This window comes from Mus caroli, chromosome 17 (assembly GCF_900094665.2).
Source record: "Mus caroli chromosome 17, CAROLI_EIJ_v1.1, whole genome shotgun sequence".
NCBI classification, from domain to species: Eukaryota; Metazoa; Chordata; class Mammalia; order Rodentia; family Muridae; genus Mus; species Mus caroli.
In genome coordinates this window covers 25,462,589-25,483,777 of record NC_034586.1, presented here as the reverse complement: position 1 = coordinate 25,483,777, position 21,189 = coordinate 25,462,589, and the positions used below count along the sequence as shown (strand labels likewise).

The 21,189-nt window shown below is 51.1% G+C and overlaps 1 protein-coding gene and 1 long non-coding RNA gene across 3 annotated transcripts in view; one reads left to right on the top strand and one right to left on the bottom strand.

Annotated features, from left to right (window-relative positions):
* Window positions 1-5,025: 5,025 nt before the first annotated feature.
* Window positions 5,026-21,189, bottom strand: part of Tbc1d22b (TBC1 domain family member 22B) — a 60,373-nt gene continuing 44,209 nt past the window's right edge. Inside the window, exons 9-13 of the mRNA XM_021149676.2 lie at window positions 18,843-18,949; window positions 17,675-17,750; window positions 13,009-13,136; window positions 12,699-12,794; window positions 5,026-7,053 (exon numbers count right to left, since the gene is read on the bottom strand). Of these exons, the coding sequence (XP_021005335.1) occupies window positions 6,925-7,053; window positions 12,699-12,794; window positions 13,009-13,136; window positions 17,675-17,750; window positions 18,843-18,949 (536 nt within the window). The 3' untranslated portion in view covers window positions 5,026-6,924. The remainder of the gene's footprint in view (window positions 7,054-12,698; window positions 12,795-13,008; window positions 13,137-17,674; window positions 17,751-18,842; window positions 18,950-21,189) is intronic.
* LOC110284079 overlaps window positions 17,238-21,189 on the top strand; it is an 18,223-nt gene continuing 14,271 nt past the window's right edge. For both annotated transcript variants that reach the window (XR_002376897.2, XR_003835306.1), the window contains exon 1: window positions 17,238-17,378. This is a non-coding gene — a long non-coding RNA (uncharacterized LOC110284079). The remainder of the gene's footprint in view (window positions 17,379-21,189) is intronic.

Sequence of the window (21,189 nt, the reverse complement as noted above, 5' to 3'; positions counted from 1 at the left end):
ATCTGAAGGTTCCCTTCAAAGCTGCCCCTGCCAGTCTAGGGCCAGCTACAATCAAATAGGAAACACTAGACCCCTGCTAACGCCTGCTACTGTAGCTATTCCACTATCTAAACTCTGCTAAGCTATACACTCCCATTCCACCCAAACTGGAAGCATGGAGTGGAAAATTACTAACAGCCAAGCTCGCCCAAGGGGTCATGTTTCCGACAAGCTTGAAAATGAACAGGAGGCGGGACACAGAGAGGAACCCACTCACGATTACTGTTGAGGAAAAGACAAACGTAAGTGATGGAAAGCCAGGCCCCAGATGGCACAAAGGAGTGACTGTCAGTTATGAGGAAAGGGAGGGAGGGGCTCTCCACAGTCTGTGAGCTGCTCGCTCTCAGCATTCCACCAGTGCACCTCTTACTCTGTGATGACACCCTGCAAAGTCACCGACTAGACTAACTGCTCTGTCTATGCTCAGTGCTCCTACTCTGGGGTGAGGATCCATGCTTCTGGCAAAGGGAAGGAAGGAAGGAAGCCTTTGGTTTCAAAAGGGAACAGTTTTATTTACTGACTGATTAATAGACCAAGAGCATCAGAGTCTCACGTAACTCAGGCTTGCCTTCAATTTCCATATGTAGCTGGGGATAGCCTTGAACCTCTGACCCTCCAGCCTCCTCCTCTAAGTGCTAGGATTACAGAGCTGCACCACCACCTCTGGTTTATACAGTGTTGGGGATCAACAACCTGCTCTTCACACCTGGTAGGAAGGCATTCTACTGAGCCTTGGGAAGAAAATGTCTTAGAAAGCAGCGGTGTGTGTGTGTGTGTTTTCTCAGGGCTGGGTGTAGAATCTGCTTCAGATACCTTTTGTACTAAATGCTGTCCTAGGTACACTGTAGCTGACTTCAGATGCACCAGAAGAGGGCATCAGATTAGGGGTGGTTGTGAGCCATCATGTAGTTGCTGGGATTTGAACTCAGGACCTCTGGAAGAGCAGTCAGTGCTCTTAACCCGCTGAGCCATCTCTCCAGCCCCTAAATGCTGTGCAACGTCAACAAAGCTGTATAATATGTCTGACTCCTTGCATTGCGCTCATAAGTGCTTATAATAAGCCATCAAGTATCTTCCATTCTGGTTGTATCTGTAATCGATAATTAGGGTGGCTATTTTAGAACAAACTCAGGTCAATGTATAACTACCCTACTCCTTTTCTGCCTGCGCCGGCCCAAACATCCATCAGCTTGTCCAGGATAAGCTTCAAGTTCAAATATTTATTGCATGTCGGATTTTACTAAGTGGGGGGCAGTGGGAACTTAAAGTCAATGATGACAGCCTTGTGTGCCTCTCCATCAGTGTGAGCTTTCAGGCTGTTTATTTTGCAGGTGATACAGCTATCAGTGTCAATGTCAAATGTAGGCAGGAGATGATTTATAGCTGGACTAGATCACTGCGAGTTGATTATCTGGAGACTACAGAAGTCACTTTGGGTGTAGCTCAAGGTGTACATGCAAAACCTTAGGTTTGCTCCCCGGTACTGAGGGGGCGGGGGTGGGGTGGGGTACGGGACAGAGATGAGGAAAGTCGGAGAAAATAGAGGAGAGGGGAAGAGGAGAGGAAGGGAGAGGGGAGGGAGGGAGGGAGGAGGGAAGCATGCTTGAGTTATGGTTTATGGCTGTCTCAAGGAAAGACAGAGGCTAGAAAGTGGTCTGGCAACTCCTGTCCAAGAGTGGAAGAAAGAAGAGAGGCGGAAAGAGCTGATACAAGCTCAGGGCACAGAACCTGCAGACCTTGGCAGGCTCCAGAACCTTCAGCCTTCAAGGCCAAGGGTCCTAGAGTCCAGGGCGTGTGTGACCCTGGCTGTTGTTATCCCAATTCCTGGGACTTACAAAGGACTATAACATTAGAAGATGCTCTTATTGACCTAAAAAGGATGCCAGATCCCCTGGAGCTGAAATTGCAAGCAGTCATGAGCCACCACGTAGGTGCTGGGAACTAAACCCAGGCCTTCTGCAAGAGCAGGAATCGCTCGCTCATAACCGGACCAGCTCTCCAGCCCAGTTGCAACCAATTTCCTAGTCAGAGTCAAAGATATTTCATTCTCTCCATAAATGAAAACTAGACATTTGTTTGAATACACACTAGTTAAAAATTAGTTATTTTAAATCTCTGGATCACTTGGCTAAATTATATCAAGCAGAGAAAATGCCCACTGTGTATCATAAAAGTCAAACTCTAAATTTAATTTTGAGGTCAATTGAATCTTGATGTTAAATTATCTTCATGTGCCAGGCAGTGGTGGCACATCCCTTTAATTTCAGCACTTGGGAGGCAGAGGCAGGTGGATCTCGGAGTTTGACACCAGCCTGGTCTACAGGGTAAGTTCCAGGACAGCCAGGGCTATACAGAGAAGCCCTGTCTCGAATCCCTCCCCACCCCCCAAAAATTATCTTCATGTGGTTCTGATAAAGTCTTATTTGTAAACATTCTTTTTGCTGTTGTTTGGGGTGTTTTTCTGTTTGGTGGTTTTGTTTTTCAAGACAGAAGCAGGGTTTTTCTATGTAGCTGTGGCCATCCTGGAACTCACTCTGTAGACCAGGTAGGTGGAACTCAGAGATCCAAGGTATGTGTCACCACTGCATAGCACAAACATTCCTATTGAACCCTAATAGTTGTTTTTTGTTTTTTGTTTTTAAGATTTATTTTATTCTATATGAGCACACTGCAGCTGTCTTCAGACACACCAGAAGAGGGCATCAGATCTCATTACAGATGGTTGTGAGAGTCATCATCATGTGGGTGCTGGGAATTGAACTCAGGACCTCTGGAAGAGCAGTCAGTGCCCTTAACTGCTGAGCCATCTCTCCAGCCCATACTTGGGGTTTTTGTGTTTGGTTGCTTGTTTCTTTTCTGCCCTCCACCATGGCAGGCAGACTCATTAGCTAGGCAGATGGCTGCCTCCAGAAGGCTAACCCTCCGACCTCCCTGTAACTTGGTGTGAGCTATTGTAGGCTCCATTCTGCTTCCTGCGCTATAGGAGGTAAATACTATACAGTGGCTTTCTGGAAGAGTCCTTTAGATACAACTCGGCTGCGTCATTCTTCTTTCTTCTCTTTAACCCATTCTGTTGCTTGAAAAAGAAAGCGTTAGCTACCATTTTTCTGTTTTGTGAACCACTTGTGTGTAGTGCCTGAGACTGACCGGAAGAGGGGGGGTGGATCCCTTGTAGCTATCGGCAGGAATGAGCTGCGTGATGCAGGTGCTGGTCCACCAAGACCAACAAGCACTCTTAACTGCTGAGTCATCTCTCAGCCCCAACTACCTACCATCTAGACTGTGAAGACGAAGGAGTACTTTTTCTTCTGGATCCAAAACAGTGTCATAGGGCTGGTGAGATGGCTCAGTGGGTAAGAGCACCCGACTGCTCTTCCGAAGGTCCAGAGTTCAAATCCCAGCAACCACATGGTGGCTCACAACCATCCGTAACGAGATCTGGTGCCCTCTTCTGGAGTGTCTGAAGACAGCTACAGTGTACTTACATATAANAAANAAATTTAAAAAAAAAAAAAAAAAAACAGTGTCATAGGCCCTGAGCTACCTCCTTGGGGAATGCTGTGTGAAGGAGCAGCAGGAAATGTTTCCTCGAGACAGCAAGTCTAGTTCTGGAGCAGAGACTCAACTCCACTTCCCAGCCCCCGGACTGGACAGCTCACAGGTGCCAGTATCTCAGCTCCAGGGGATGAGAAGCCCTCTTTTGGCCTCAGAGGACACTTACATGTATGGCAGACACAGACACACACATAAAAATTAGTAAAAGAAATTTTTTAAAAATGACAAAAAAGGGCTGGTGAGATGGCTCAGCAGGTAAGAGCACCCGACTGCTCTTCCAAAGGTCCTTAGTTCAAATCCCAACAACCACATGGTGGCTCACAACCATCCGTAACAAGATCTGGCGCCCTCTTCTGGTGTGTCTGAAGACAGCTACAGTGTACTTACATATAATAAAGAAATAAATCTTTAAAAAAAATGACAAAAAATTTTTAAAAACTATGATCAATCACCAAAAGGCCCTATGAAGACAGGTTGCTAGTGGCCAATGGCGGGGAGTGACAGTCCCGTGCATACCTTTGCTCGCTATGGTGTGGCTGGAGACACTAACCAGGCAAACCAGGAGGAGGCCTGTGTGCTTCCTGACCCTGCTGCTGCTGTCCTCGGCTCTGGCCTGAGGTCCTCTATGAACAATGGGCTCAGGCTTGTAATCCCAGCATTTGGGAAGCTGAAGAAGAGGAAGCTCAGGGGTTCTAAACTATCCTCAGCTACTCTGTGGGTCCGGGGCCAGGCTGGGTTACAAAAGACCCTCATTTAGAACCAAGCGGTGAAGGTTTTATGCCCACTGTTCCCACCCAGGGACCACCAGGTCTGACTCTGGTCAGCTTTGCAGGCCGTTTGGGATATGGTAGGTTCAGGTGGTGGGGCTGTAGGCTCGCCTGGCTCTCCTGAGCCTTTCCTCTAGCAAGAAGTTGGAGTTCACCCTCTCACCTCCTTTGGGCCTGAGAAACAATCTGAGTAAGGCTTTGTCCCCCCGTGCGGCCACGTGAGATGAGGGCCTCTGGCAATCAGCAGCTGAGGAAGCAGGTACTCTCCCCACAGTCTTCTGCCCAGCGTAGGAACTCCAGTCCCCTGGGAATGCCGCTGTCCTACATGAGGCTTAACCCATTTCTTTTTGCAGATTTTGTTTGTTTATCTATCTATCTATCTATCTATCTATCTATCTATCTATCTATCTGTGTGTGTGTGTGTGTGTCTGTCTGTCTGTCTGTCTGTCTGTCTGCCTATGAATATATGCCACATGAGTACGGTGCTTGCAGAGGTTCTCAGGCAGGCCCAGGCAGGTATGAATCAGCTGCTGTGGGCGCTGGGAAGCACTGTAGGCACTCTACAGCACTAAGCCATTGCTCTAGCCCTGATGACCCCCCACCCCCAATACTTACAAGCACCATCGAACAAACCAAACCACACCAGGAAACCAAAGTCCTGACGGAGGAGGAAACACCATTTATTTACAGTCCATTCACTTTATCCACAGTTTCCCAGACAGACATAAACTACAAAAATAAAACCACCACTTGGGAACACAAGTCTCTGTCTTTACTCAGTGTGACCGAGGGGGGGTCAGAGAGTGAAGGAGGCTACTGAGGTGCAGGAGGGGAGGGTGGGGATGGGAAGAACGCCTGAGAAACAGCCTGGCTGAGGGAGCTAACTCACAGGGGTGAGGTGTGGCCCGAGGTGAACAGGAAGTGAGCTTCAGGGTGTCACACCTGGGAACTCTGCCTGGCACCACAAGGGGACGACCACTGGCCTGTCTCCGTCCTTTCTCCGCTACCAAACGCCAGAACTCTAGGGTGTGTCCTTGTCTCCTGAGCCTCGGGGTGTGATGGTGACAGTAGGGGACACTTAATGCCACGTTCCAGGAAGAGCTCCCGGTCTTGGGGACACACAGGGACCCTTCTCTTGCCACTGACTTGTCAGCCAGCTCCGTCCTGACCACAGTGCTGACTTACACTGAGAAGACATATAGGCTGGGCCGGCAAACCTGAGGGAGGCCTTCTGCCTCTACAGTCCTTCCTGGGGTGAGGAGAAGGGAAAGACAGAGCAGGTCCTCGACAGAGGCCACGGAGGGATGGAAGAAAGGGGAGGGGGAAGATGGAGACACTGATTGTTGACCACACCCTCCAGCCACTTCCTCCAGGCCCCAGGCCCCTCCCCTAAGCATCTTCATCTGTGCTGATGACCTAGCTGGCTTTCACGTGTCAATGCACGCTATAAATATAAAATCCTCTCTGCTACAAAGAGGCCGTAGATTTGTACACCTTTACCCATATACATAATAACACAATTTACACATAATATCTTGGAGTGCTTCACCCTGGAAATAGGGTTCCAAGAGGTGGTTCAAACAGAACTAAACAACCCTCTTTCTCCCTCCCCTGCCCTGGTCCCTCTTGAGGGACCATCAGATGCTTGGTCCCTGGGGTCCTTCCCAACCGGTTCTGATGGGTTAGTCTGGACACAAATTCAGACATGTGACAAAATGCTGATGGGCTTGTACACGCACACACACACCATGCACACACCCTCACAGTCATGTGTGTGTGTGAGCGGGCACACATACATGCTCACATACCCACACTCACATACATACAACTCATGTGCTCGCGTGTACACACACACACACACACACTCACACTCAGGCACACTCCACTCACAAGGGAACAGATAATCTATGACGATAGGACAAACATATTTCCCAGCCCTTGAGCATAGGCCTGTCTCCTCCGCCTGAGAAGGAAGGGCTCACTCACTGTGTCACTGGCTCATCTGGGACTGGAGGACAAGGGGAAATGAGGGGGAGGGAGGCGGGGAGTGTTTTGAAAACAAAGTGTCTCTGACCAGTGACCAGATCAAACTGAGTCACGGAAGCAACAGCATAGAGCCTAATGTCCTATGCCTTGGGCAGATTAGAAAATGTGTGTTTTCCTTGTTTAAAAAAAGAAAGTAAAAGAAAGCATCCCCAGTTGGTTCCCGGGCAGAGCCGGCCGGCGGGTGCGTGTGGGACACTGTGGGGCAGACCCAAGGCCTCCCCTTCCTTTGTCCAGTGTCTTCCAGAGGGAAAGACAACTCTCACCTCCTCTCGGCCCTCTCCCAGAGCCGGGCCCATCCACACGGCACAGAATACTGACAGTCGTCCCAGACACACCCAGAGACGAAGTGACGGATGCTGGGATGTTAAGACCTGGGTGGCGGTGGTGGTGGCTGCGGCTGCGGTGTGGGGCGAGCTTTGTACAGCTGGAGTGGTTCCTGGCCGGGGTCCACGGTGGCCACAGTGATGAAATTGCCATCAGAGATGGGGGCAGTCTGGGTCCCCAGGGGAGACAGCACCTATCGGCGGTAGTGGTTGGGGGCGTCTGCAAACATGTACTTGAGTCTGTAGGCCTCAGCCAGCAGCAGCCCGATCTCCTCGTTGCCCCAGTGGATTGTGGGCAGGTTCTGCAGCAGCATGAGGAGGCCCTGTAAGGGAAGGAAGGCCTTTTGTCTCTGTGCAGCCTATGTCTGAGGGGGACCTTCTCCTAACATCATGATCATGCAGCCTCGAGTCCTTGATTAGCCCACCCCCAATTCTCAGACACACAGACACGTGCCTCTTCAAAACGCTGGTAGCAGAGACTGAAGCCAGCCAGATGCCGAGAGGAAGCAGCACGTGCTTGCCGCTGTAGGGCTGCAGGGTTGCTCTTACGGCAAGCTGGTACCTTTTCCCTACATCTGCTTCTCAGCTGGTCTTGGTTGTTTTGGTTTTTAGAGTTCATTCATTCATTCATTCATTCATTTTGGTTATTCAGAACTGGGATAGTTCTCCTTTTTTAAAAAAATTATAAAAAGATCCATCCTAGGGCTGGTGAGGGGCTCGGCTGGTAAACTGCTCCCGTCAGGAGCAGGAGTCCCTGAGTTTGATCCCAGTACTGTAGGAGGTGAGACAGGATTCCTGGGGCCTGCTGGCCAGCCAGCCTCACCTAAATGGTACGCCTATTTCTCAGTGGAAGAATCTACCTCAAGAGACAGGGTGAGCTGGAGACATGCTCAGAGACTCCTGCTATTCTCCCAGAAGATCTGCATTCAATCGACAGTACCCTTGAGTACCTACATGGGGACTTAAAACCATGTAACTCCAGTTCCTGGGGATCCAATGCCCTCTTCTGGCCTCCAATAGGTTTCAGGTACACACGTGGTGCACAGGCATACATGCAGGCAAAACATTCATACACATTAAATACATTTTTAAAAAGTTAAGCCACGTGTGGTAGTGCATGCCTTTAATCCCTCCCCGCCCCCAGGCGGATCTCTGTGAGTCCCAGACCAGCCAAGCCTCCATGAAGAGGCCCTGTCCCAGCAACTTTCTTGGGCTGCGCCTGTTCTCCGTGGAGTGTATGCTTGTATGTAGTGTGCAGAGGTCAGAGGACACCCTGCGGGAGTAGGTTCTCGCCTCCTACCAGGTGGACACCAGGGACTGAACTCAGGTCACCAGGCTTGGCAGCAATCACCTTCACCCGCTGAGCCATCTCACTGGCCCTCTTTCACACCCTAACCCTTACTGGAAAATTCTACTATTTCTACAATGATCCCATGCTTTTGTGTAACTTGTAAACAAAACCAACAACAGTGGCCTGGCTAGGGAGAAGAAACGCTATTTCTGGGATGGGAGCCATTCTGCCCTCTAATCCTAGTGTTACCAGAAGCTTTCTAGATGCTTCGAAATAAACTCCACCCCTAGTCAACTGTTCCTTCCTTCCCCTCTTCTCACAGAAGAGGATTAGCTGTGAGGAGCTGCTCCGCCACCTCGTGGCAGAGACTGGAACTGCAGCTTCCCACCTCTCCCGGCTACCCATCCTAAGCACAGCAAAAAGTGGAAAATGGTCTTCAGATAAAGATGGAGAAACCAAAGGGCAGAGGCGCTGGTCACAAGTGCAGGCGACAGAAGAGACACTGCCAGAAAGACACTGAAGATTTTCTACAAAGTGGTTCCTTAGGTAAAGGGCGCAGTCAGGTGAGATAACACAGGACTGAGCCTGTGTGTAGGGCATGCACTAGGGGAAGCCGGCCACGACCTTCCAGAGAACTCTAGGAGCCCAGGCTCAGGCACATGCTGGAGCCCAACCATCTCCAAGGAAAAAGAACTGGGCAGAGAAGGAGCTGTGGCCACAAATGAGGACTGGGAGAAGGCGATGAGACAGAAAGCCAAAGGAGGGAGCACTGGCTGCGGTCACAAAGGGTCCTGCTCTGCTTCCCAGCACCCACACAGTGGCTCGTCATCTGTAACTGCAGCTGCAGAGGATCTGGCGCCCTCTTTTGGACACCATAGGTACTAGGTACACACGTGGTACATGCATATGTGTCGGCAAGACAAATACATGGAACTAAACCAAACAAAAACCTTAAAAATAATAAATCCTGCAGGGTGGTGGTGGCTCATACCTTTAATCCCAGCACTCAGGAGGCAGAGGCAGGTGGATCTCTTGAGTTTGAGGCCAGCGTGGTCTACAGAGTGAGTTCTAGGACATCCAGGGCTGCACAGAGAAACCTTGTCTTAACAACAAAAGCAACATCATTTTTAAAAAAGGAATTGGGCTGGCGAGATGGCTTAGTGGGTAAGAGCACTGACTGCTCTTCCAGAGGTCCTGAGTTCAAATCCTAGCAACCACATGGTGGCTCACAACCATCTGTAATGAGATCTGATGCCCTCTTCTTGTGTGTCTGAAGACAGCTACAGTGTACTTATATATTAAAAAAAGAAAGAATTAATAGCAAATAAACTTAAAACTGTATCTGATTAACTCAGACATCGTGCGTAGACTCCCTCTGCAATGTTCCAATGGTTCTCTGTGGATGTCAGGTGGACTCGGCTGTGTCACATACCTTCTAACCAGGAAAGTCCATCGTAACAAGAGCACCAGGGCTCTCTGACCCGTCAGAGCAGGGTTCAAACTGGTGCCTCACTGAATGTCTGCATAGGACCTGGACCTAGGCAACGGTCCGCAACTGTACCCCGGGTCAGGGATGGATCTGTCACTCTTGCTCCTCTCTTGCTTTCTCTCCCCCTTCTTTCCCCTCTCTCCACGTGCTCATGGCCAGCCTCTACTCCTCTACTCTCTCTCTGCCTCTGCTACCCTCTTGACTCCCCTCCCCATGCCCTGAATAAACTCTATTCTTTACAAGAAAAGAAGGGGAAGGGGGAGGGAGAGGGGGAGGGGGAGGGGGAGGGGAGGGTGAGGGTGAGGGTGGATTTGTCTATTTGAGCTCTGTGGCTGAGGCCTAAGACACCTGTGGCCTTGCACAATCGTATTAAACTCTGACCAGCCCAAGCCTGATGGTTCTCACCTGCAGTTCTGCACTCTCGGAGTTTTGGGGGTGGGAGGGAGAAGGAGGAGGATAAAAAGTTCAGTGTCATCCTCAGCTACACGGGTGGTTTGAGGCCAGCCTAGGCTACATGAGGATGGATAGATAGGTAGATAGGTAGATAGGTAGATAGGTAGGTAGGTAGGTAGGTAGGTAGGTAGGTAGGTAGGTAGATAGGTAGGTAGATAGGTAGGTAGATAGGTAGGTAGATAGATAGATAGGTAGATAGGTAGGTAGGTAGGTAGGTAGGTAGGTAGGTAGGTAGGTAGGTAGGTAGGTAGATAGAACGAACAGGTAGCCTCCGGTTCAATCTCTTATACGCATTTAAAAGGACTGCGATCCCTAGGCCTTGAGCCCCTTGCTCCTGCTTCTCCATATCAGCTCTGAGTACCTGAGGCCTGATGCATCCTAGAGTTTACAAGATGGTTTCCTGGGGCACAGAGTAAGCACCCTCTGCCTGGTGCAGGTGAGGACAGAGCTGCTCAGCTGGCAGCAGAGCTGTCAGTATGCCCGTGGTTTGGCACAGCCAGGACACTTCTGGATTTCTGAATTTTGAAGATGTTTCCCCTGTGTCTCAGTAGCTGGCAGATGTCCAGCTGTGCTGAGGTGACACATCACTGCCCACAGGAGGTTTGTCAGTTTCCCAGGGACACAGAATTTAAAGCTTTCCATTCAGGTTTGATATCAACTACCTTTGGGAAGTCTTCCCTCAAGTCCCACTTCCACAGCCTGCCTGGACGGTGTATTCAGCCACAGGATTGGGACCGGAAACCATGGGCTACAGTGAGTTACCCTCTTGGGTCTCCCAGCCTTGTTTACTCTTCCAGGGTTAGCCTTGGCTCAGGAGAACTAAAATCCATCTTAACACTGTGATCTTGGTGCCTCATGGTGGAGTCTGACTCTCTGATGGTTTGGGACCAAAAGTCGACGCCCGTTCCATCTCCAAAGAGTGAGCAGTGCAGGTCAGGGCTGAGATACGCGGGGCCAGACTTTAGGACCAAGTCTGCTGACGTGGTGAAGACAGGGCAAAAATTCACCTGTCTTAGATAAACCCAAAGGTCTCCCCACAACGCAGCTCCTAGGGTAGTATGCTTGCCTAGCCACCGAGGCCTCGTTCCCAGCAGTACGATAAACAAATTCTTTTAGAAGAAAGCACTTTCATTCTGCTCTTGCTAATCCATGCTCCTGCCTCACCCATGACATGTAAGCGGCCTCCTCCTCTCTTCTTCCCTGACCTTATCTCTCGCTCTCACAGAGCCTTCCTTGGGCTACACTCTCTGCCAGAACAGTGCCTTCCCTGGCTGCACCTGCTGATGTCTGCGTGGCTGGCTGGGGCTATACTGACCTCTCCTCTGCTGGGCAAATACCAGGCAAGTTCAGTCTGGGGCCAAGTTCAGGGCAGGGCCAGCTGTCAAGAGGCCTGACGTCATAAGGGAAGTGGACATTTCAAGCCCTCACAGACTCTTGCATAATCCCTCTTCCCCAAAATCCTGCTTGCTGGCTGATCTGCTTCTTCTAGGACCTAGACTGGCAGCAGAGGGCTATCCAGGCCTCTAACTGCCAACTCAGATACCTGGTATTCCCAGGGCTCAGGCCTGGCAAGCCAGGCCCCACCTGCTTTTGCAAATGGCATTTTAGTTGTTGAGCCATCTCTCCTGCCCTCTTAGTTCTAAGTTCCCGTGTCTAGTCCACCCTGGCTCCTAGAAGCTGAGCCACAACATTAACATTTGTACATTTATTTACCTAGGCATCTCTTTGTATGCATAAAGTTCTTTCTCTTCTTTTGCAATAGGGCCTCGCGTAGCCTAGGCTGGCCTCACGCTTGCATATACTTGAACCCCTAACCTCTCCCTCTAACTTTCCCGAATGCTGGGATTACAGTGGGTACCACACCACACCTAGCTGACATTTCAAATTCAACATTCCCAACACCAAAGCCTCGAACTCCCTACCCCATACCCCTCAGCCTCCATCCCGGAGTCATTCTGGTCCATCTCTCTGTGTCACAGTCCAAACACAGCCCATCAAAGAGCCTGGGCCATGGATACAAAGGACCTCAAACACAGCCACGTACACCTCTGCTGTCACTACCCATAGCCACACCCCTTGGAGAATGACAGCAGTGTCCTGGGTGGCTGCTGTGCCCACACTCCCCACCTCCAGCCACTCTGCACAGAAGCAGAGTGGCCTTCAAGGGCGTATCCACTCCATTCCTAAGACCTGCCAGGAACAGCTGGGCGCTCACAGCAACTTCCTGCCCTACCTGCCATCTCTGACTTAGCTTGCTCTGCTCTTCCTCTGGCCACCTGCTCAGGCCTCGTTTCACAACCCCTCAAACTGCCAGGCACGCAGCTGACTTAAAGCCTCTAGGTCAGCGACGCCCTCTGCCCCAGTGGCCATATGGCTTGCTCCCTCACCTCCCTCACCCTCCTGCTTAAATGTCGCCTTCTTGGTGAGCATATCCTGACTGCTTCGTTTGGATGTGCAGCCTCCCCTCCTACCGCTAAGGATCCACACAGGTTGCTGGGCCTTGCGGCAGTGTGTACTTAACCCCAAAACCTCTGACACCCCTGTGACTTTGTCTACTGCCTGTCTTCCCTCAGCACGTGGGCTGTAAGAACGGCCCTCTGCCCGCTTCACGTCCCAGGATGTCCTGGGCCTCCGTAGTGACTCACAGGCCATACCTGTAAGCAACACCCATCAATGAATGGATGATGGGCCTCTTGGGCCTGTGCGGCCGCTCCACAGCCTTTCTGCCCACTCACCTGAAAGTCTTCCTCATCCAAAATCTCCTTCCTCCACTTGATCAAGAAGGCGGCGCAGACATAGAGATGGAAGTGCGAGAAGCCTTCTGGCTCAGACTGGGAAAGAAAACGAGAGTCAGGCAGGCCTCAGGGCCCCAACTGTGAACCTCTCCCTTCCAAGCCACCTGCAGGCTGGAATACCCAGCCTAAAACCTCTTGTGTGACAGAGAACATGGGCTCAAGAGATTCCAAAGGCCACAGCAGACACAAGACGAAGGTGGGCGGAGAGGCTTCACGGGGATAGCTGGGAGAGGGAGGGGTCCCTCCATACCTGGTATGTGTCCCACAGGCGGATGGTACAGCGTAGGGGAAGTTCCCGCATCAGCAGGTTGTTCATCCACCGAAAGGCAAACTGCAGGTACTCCACCTCGTACCTCCTGAAGTGACTGTGTACCTGCTCTGAAAGCGGCACCAGGTCAGAGCTACCAGCAGGCCTCAGGGGCCAGGAGCAGGTTCTCTTTCTTACCAGCCCCTCCCACTGTGGGCTGACCTTTGACCCCCCAGTGCCTCTCTCTCAGCACATGGCCTATGGCATGCCAGCCATCCCACCAAGCCATTCCCAGGTGCCTGCTGCCAACTCGGAGATGCACTGGCCATGAAGCAAGAGGCATGAGGTAAACTTAGCTGCTTGGGCCTACTCATTCTTCAGGGCAGGGCCAGCATGGAAAGGGAGCCTGGAGGCCACCTTGGCCAGCTGCCTTCAGCATCCCTGACAGACAGCCAGCAGAGGTTGCTTCTTTCTCTTGTTTTTTTTTTTGTTTGTTTGTTTTTTTTTTTTNTTTTTTTTCAAGACAGGGTTTCTCTGTATAGCCCTGGCTGTCNTGGAACTCACTTTGTAGACCAGGCTGGCCTCAAACTCAGAAATTCGCCTGCCTCTGCCTCCCGAGTGCTGGGATTAAAGGCATGTGCCACCATGCCCGGCGGCTTCTTTCTCTTAGGAGAAGAATCACCAGGCGATCATTCTGCAAATTCAGTAGAAGCTAGCTGCCACCTGCCACTTGGCTCCTGCCCTGGAACCTGCGTCATATCCTGAGCAAGTTAAATAAGCCTGGTCCCTACCCTGCATGACGGCTTCGAGATTAATGCTCGACAGGTGGGCTTTTGTTACTGATGTTTTAGGATGCACTTGTACTAAAAAATCATGCAGGTGTGTGTCTGCGTGTAGGCATGTGCATGTAAGTATGTGTCTCTGTGTGGGCACGTGCACATGAGCACAGTCAGGGGCATCAGAGTGCCAGGAGGTACAGACAACTGTGAGCCACTGCAGCTGGGTGCTCAGAGCTGAACTTGGGCCCTCTGAAAGAGTGGAAAGGGCTTGTGACCCAGGAGCCACCTCTCCAGCCCCACTGGTGGGATGCTTTTAAATCACTGTCTTCTCATTTATGAAATGGGGCAATCGGAGGTCAGCAAATGGCTCAACAAGTAAAGGCATCTGCCATCACGCCTGACAACCTGACCCCGGAACCCACCTGACAAGAGGAGGTAACAGACTCCTGGGCATTGTCCTGAAGCCCCCTTCCATGAGGTGGCATGTGTGTACCTGTCCCCATAAGCGTTGGGGTTTGTTTTTCATGTTTTGTTGGTTGGGGTTTTGTTTGTTTGTTTGTTTTTGGTTTTGTTTTGTTTTTTCGAAACAGGGTTTCTTTGTGTAGCCCTGGCTGTCCTGGAACTCACTCTGTAGACCAGGCTGGCCTCGAACTCAGAAATCGGCCTGCCTCTGCCTCCTGAGTGCTGGGATTAAAGGCGTGTGCCACCAAGCCCAGCGTTTTTCATGTTTTAATGAGGATAAGTGCTCACATTTCAGAGGGCTTTGGGAAGGAAAATGAGAAGGTGAGTCTGTGCAATAGTGCCTGACTGCTCAGTCTAGGGCTTCAAGAGGAGCAGTAACAAGGGTCGCTTAGGGGGCATGGGGACTTGCTCATGAAGGGCTTGTGGGGTGGTTGTTGTTGCTGCAGTCTTTCTTTTTTTTTTTTTTTTTTTTGGTTTTTCGAGACAGGGTTTCTCTGTGTAGCCCTGGCTGTCCTGGNACTCACTTTGTAGACCAGGCTGGCCTCGAACTCAGAAATCCGCCTGCCTCTGCCTCCCGAGTGCTGGGATTAAAGGCGTGCGCCACCGCGCCCGGCTGCTGCATTCTTTTCTTTTTTTTTTTTTTTTTTTTTTTTTTTTTGTTTTTTCGAGACAGGGTTTCTCTGTGTAGCCCTGGCTGTCCTGGAACTCACTTTGTAGACCAGGCTGGCCTCGAACTCAGAAATCCGCCTGCCTCTGCCTCCCGAGTGCTGGGATTAAAGGCGTGCGCCACCGCGCCCGGCTGCTGCAGTCTTTCTAATGAGAAAGTACATAAAACATAAGAGCATGGTGCACATTTATTTTGTGTGTGTGTGTATGTGATTTGTGTGTGGTTGGTGGGGGGGGATGTGTGTGTGTGTGTGTGTGTGTTTGTGTGTTGTAGAGGTCAGAGGACAACTTGCAGTAGTCTGTTTGCTCCTTCTACCATGACAATCAGGATGTCAGGCCTGGCAGCCAGCATCTTTAGCCCAGTGAATCAGCTCCACAGCCCAGTGTACACATTTTTAAAAACCCCACTATTTTTAATCTTCATGCCTTTATTTACCTAGGCCAGAAAAAAAAAAAAGGAGGTAGATAGCAGAAGAAACCACTGACTGTGCCGTCTGGAATCCGTCTGATGACCAGCCCTGGGGGCCATTTAGTTCCCCAAAAGAGGACAGCATACACCCTATGCAAGGCTCAGGGGAATGATGGCCTGTGAGGCAATGGGCTATGCACAGACGCCTGGTCTCCAGTCCAGCTGAGGTCTTAAACCCCAGTGGTACCTGATGGGTGGTAATTTCCACCTACATGGGACGGAAGGCATCTGATCATGTCTCCTGGACCCCTGGCCCCTGTCGAAGTTACCACCCCCACAAGACAAGCATGTGGCTAGTAGTCTCGTAGACAATGTCCCAAGCTTCTGGCATTCTGGCTAGACTCCTCCCAGTTACCTAGCAACAGCAAGATTGCAGCCCACTGTAAGAGGGGCTGCTTGGCCCCTCCTCGATCTCTTTAAGCTTTCTTCCTCTCTAAGCTTTCCTCTCTCTTTCTCTTCCCCCTTCTCTCCTCGTGACCATGGCCGGCCTCTCCCTCTCTCTTTCTACCTTCTCTCTTTCCCCCTGACTTTCTACAATAAAGCTCTAAAACCATAGACTATCTGCTCATCAAGGCCCGCTGTGCTTGAATGATGAGATAGGCTTTCTCTTTTTTTTTTTTTTTAAAGTTAATTTTTTTTAAATGATTTATTTATTATATGTAAGTACACTGTAGCTGTCTTCGGACACTCCAGAAGAAGGAGTCAGATCTCATTACANACACTGTAGCTGTCTTCGGACACTCCAGAAGAAGGAGTCAGATCTCATTACAGATGGTTGTGAGCCACCATGTGGTTGCTGGGATTTGAACTCCAGACCTTTGGAAAAGCAGTCGGGTGCTCTTACCCACTGAGCCATCTCACCAGCCCCAGGCTTTCTCTTAACGATCCATGTCTAACCTCCCGACAGAAGGCCTTCCTGTGCTCCAGCCATGGACTGGACTAAGGACTCTTGCCTGTGTGGGAACCACCCAGCGCGCCCCTTTCCCCCTGCCCTCTTCTCTTATCTCCGGGGCCCCTAATCTATTCTCAGCTCCTCTGTCATATCCAGCGTGGGATGCCAGAGACTGAGAACCTGGTACCGGGAGCTGCCCCTTGTCCACCCCCCGCCGTGCGGGGTCAGTGGCTTCACACAGCCAGATGCCCACCCGGGGCCGCGAGGAAAGTGTCTGGTAGTCCTCCCCCATCTGCCAGCCCAGAGCACAGGAACCCTGGCGGGACGCGGGCACTCTCTCCTACTCCCCTCTTCCCTACACACCCACGGCCCCACAATTGGCCCACTATGGAGGCCAGGGGCCGGGCAGGGCAGTGAGGCCCCGAGGGAAAGCACGCCATTAACCCGCCCAGAACTATTGTGAGGGGCATGTGAGGGTGCACACCAAGGTTCTAGGTCGTGGAAAGATGAAAGAGCAAGACAAACCAAGGGTGTTCCCATGACCAAGAGAACCTGGGAAGGAGTGAGAGAAAGCCGACTGTGTAGGGAAAGGAGGGATGGGCAGGAAGTCCCACAGCAGAGATGGGGAGGCACAGATGGCTGGTACAGTGGCTGGCAGCCCTGAAGACGCGCTCGCTCGCACTCTCTGGCCTACAGATCTCAGGTCACAGAGCCCCCTGCAAGGTTCACACTGCAGGGAAGATTAACTCCTAACCTTCTGTCTGTCTGGCTACAGTGTCCTTGTCACTCAGGCTTCCTAGGTGCCTGCCTGGCCAGAGCTGGAAAGCTGCACTCCTATAAGCACCTGCTCTCCCAGCTATCTGCCTCCCAGGGAGCTGTGCCAGCTTCTCCAGCCCATTCAGGTCACAGCAGGTCAGCCAGGCTTGGGGAGCCTGTGTTAAGCCTGGGATTGTTATGTGACCATGTGACAGGCAAGGTCAACCCTCAGACTGCATGCAAAAGGCAACGGGAAGCCACTGGTGGCTCTGCAACAGAAGGGTCCAGACAGAACACTGCTAGAAAACCCTCCCAGGATGATGGTTTGAAGGAGGACAAGGAAGAGAATGTAAGTCCTTCTAGGAGGAAGGTGTCGAGAGCAAACGGCTGGACCAGGGCTGTAGACTGGGAAGGAGAGGGGAGGGGCTGGGGCAGAGCTGTGGGGGAACTGAGGCCACGGTGACAGAATGAGGTGGAAAGACCTTGGGAGAGCTCACAGCCTTCCCGCTGAGCTGTGAAGACAGTGCTGCCAAGGCAGTGTGCCACAAGGACTGGCTGGGAAGGGAGCCGAGGAGGACCGAGTGTCACAGCTTAGGTGGGACCTCACTGGGCTACTGCTGGAGAAGACCCATCCTCCCAACCTACCATCGATCCGGCTGACGAGCTCTTCCAGCGCCTTGACCTTCTTCTGGATCCCTGGCTGTGCAAACGTGTAATTATCCTGTGAAGGACACAGAGCCAGGGTGAGCAGTGTCCAAACCAGCCGCTTTCTACACCTAGACAGAGCTCATAGAGACAGGCTGCTCTGTCATTATTGCTGGTGTGTGCGTGTGCGCCTGAGCCAGCATGTGTGTGTTACCCAGGCCAGGGAGATTTCAGGTATCGTTCCTCACAAACATCTATCTTGCTTTCTGAGACAGGGTCTCACTGAGACTGGAGCTCAAGATTAGGCTAGGCACCTCCCTCCCCAGTGCCATCTCTGCAGTCCCTGAAGCATATTTAAGAGTATATCGGGGGCTAGAGAGATGGCTCAGTGGTCCAGAGTGCAGACTCTCTTCCAGGGTGTGGTTCCTCGTGGCTCACAACTGCCTGAGACTCCAGATCCCAGTGATCCAACACTTCCAGCCTCCACAAACATCTGCACTCGTGTGCACATACCCATGCACAGACACAGGATTAAAAATAGCACAAACGGACTGGGGAGATGGCTCACTGGTTAAGAGCACTGGCTGCTCTTCCAAGAGGACCTAGGTTCAATTCCCAGCATCCACATGGCAGCTCACAAATGTCTGTAACTCCAGTTCCAGGGGATTCAATACCTTCACACAGACTGATGCATATGTGTGTGTGTGTGTGTGTTTGCAAATACCAAAGCACATAAAATAAAAAAGTAAAATATTATTTATATATATATGTATATATATATATATATATATATATATATATATGTAAAATAAATATATATTTTAAAAGTTCACCAAGGCTAACAGCTAGGAACGGTGTTTGGGAACAAAGGGATTCCTAAAACTGCAGCATATGGTGAAAGGCTGGAGGAGGCCTGCCCTGGTGTTGGCCCACAGGATCTGGGTACACAGTAGGGCCCAGGGGCCTCTCTGATGACAGCTAGTACTGCACAGTGACCTTCTCAGCCCTGGAGGGATGCTAGCCCACTGTCTAGTGAAGCTAATAGAAGAGGCAGAGGCGCGCTGGTGGGGGGTGGATGGGAAGTGTGTGTGGGGTCTACCTCACACAGCAGAGCAGTAGGGAAGCAGAAGCCCAAGGCAGCGCTGGGCCTGGCCAGCGGGCAACTCACCTGTATCCCGTCCAGCAGCTTGCTCATGCACCAGAAGCTGTCGGCTTCAATGCTTCTCAGCATGTCCTGAGACAAGTTGGTCACGTCAAAGTTCTCCACGTCCTCTTCTGCAAAACAAAAGGTGAGGCAAATTCAGAGGCCTTATCTAAACACAGAGAGGGGCACAGCACCCACTACCTGCCATGGGGTTCTTCAGGTCCGAGAGAAGCAGGGGACTTGATGTGGAGGGACAAGCCTGCCCTTCTGTTCAAGTGTGTCTCAGAATTTCCAGGGGTCCCGTGACCCCAGCCGGGCCACTTCTCGCTGCAGCCCAGCCTACCTCATTATCCCTTGGCATTTATCATTAGATTTTTTTTTTTAAGTGACCACTCAAGACTGTTGCTCAACAGGCTACCCCACTCAACCCAGGAACAGTGCACAGAAACTCTTTGATTATAGATGCGCAGTAAGCTGTGTACCACATTCACAGGACAGCTGGGGCAGAGACCCTGCTCAGCATAAGGACGGACTCCCTGAGTGCTGGCATCAGAAGGAAGGTGAGCCAATCCTGCGGGTGCCTCTAGGATGCAATTCTACCGTGATACTATTTCCCACTGCTAGAGGATGGATACACACACACACACACGGTCCTGTTGACAAATGCCCTTGTGAAACACCCTTTTATCTCACCATTTTAGAGACTCTGTGAGACCGTATATATACAACACACAAAAGGATGCCAGCAGTTACATAAGGTGAGGTGTCCACAGAGCTTGAGCACAGGGCCACGGGGCCACATTCAGAGAGAAACACTAACTTAAAAGTGTTTGTGTGCGTGTGTGTGCACATGCACATGTGTGTATCTGGTGGGACCTGCAGAGGCCAGAAGAGGGTGTCAGATCCCCTGGTGGAGTTATGGGTGGCTGTGATTGTGGGTACTGGGAACTAAACTCAGGTCCTCTGGAAGAGCAGGAAGCTGCCTTAACCACTGAGCCATCTCTCCAGCCTACCTGTCTTTTAACTTCTCATGGAAATTCCAAGTAGTAGCAGAGATGGAAGACTTGTCTGGTCCAAGGTCCAAGCAGACAAGACAAGAAACCCAAAGGAGAAGGCCATGGGCATCCCCTCTGGGATGCTTCTGTAACTAAGCCTTCTTGGCATAAAGAGGGGCCCAGTAAGACAGGCTCTGCCTGCCCACAAACGGAGCACCCGCATTCCCATCTGAGGCCCTTTGGCTCTGCACACAAGCCAGCCTCTCTCCTTAGACCCATGGGCACTGTTTAGAAACAAATGTGTTCACTACATGCAGTCCCCTTCATGTGCGGGGCGAGAGGGGCACAGACGGCTGACAACATACACTCAGAATCCCAACATTTAACAGTTCCTGGATTCCTGTTCTGCTTGAAGAATGGTATTTTTTTCAATCAGATTTTATTTTAGTGCAAGCATGCGCGTGCACATGCGCGCATATATGTTACCATAGCATGTGTGTGGAGGTCAGTGGACAACTTGTGGAAGCGGCTTCTCTCCTAACATGTAGATCCTTTTGGACTCAATTCCTCACTCGGACTTGGCAGCAGGCACCTTTACCCACTGGGCCATCTCACCTGCCCAAGAACTGTCTTTTGTTGTAGCTTATATGAACATCAAGGGCTATTCAGAGACAGAGACAGAGACAGAGACAGGCAGAGGCTGGTGGAGACCAAGGAATACTGGGTCAGAAAAGCAAGGCTGGGAAAGATAGACAGCCAGAGTTAACAGATATAAAATAAGAACCTTCGCGCCCCACGCACAGTAGGCACACAGATTATTTTAGGTGAGGCTTCTCAGGGATGATCAGCTTTTATAACAGTGCAGGAGGCATGGGGAAGCATGCATGGAGCAAGGAGTGGTACTATCGCCAGCAGACGCTCACTGCAGCCAGGAAGTATTCGTGTGTGCTTACACGAACGAACGGGGGCAGGAACAGAACACATTGCTGGCCCACTGTGCCTTTAATAAAGGGACAATGAAGGATTTGTTTTTCTTTAAGTTTTGCTGTACTTTTAAAAATTGCCACCAAGAAGCATAATTTTTATAGCATTCCCCAAATGTGCACAGTTTCTGAGGGGGAGCCACACTCCCTGCAGCCGCCTTCATCACCAAAAACGAACAAAGACTTTGTAAAACAATGACAACCTTGCGAAAATGAGGAAGTCTGACACCACATAAAAATCCAATTGGGGGCTGGTGAGATGGCTCAGTGGGTAAGAGCACCCGACTGCTCTTCCGAAGGTCCGGAGTTCAAATCCCAGCAACCACATGGTGGCTCACAACCATCCGTAATGAGATCTGGCGCCCTCTTCTGGTGCGTCTGAAGACAGCTACA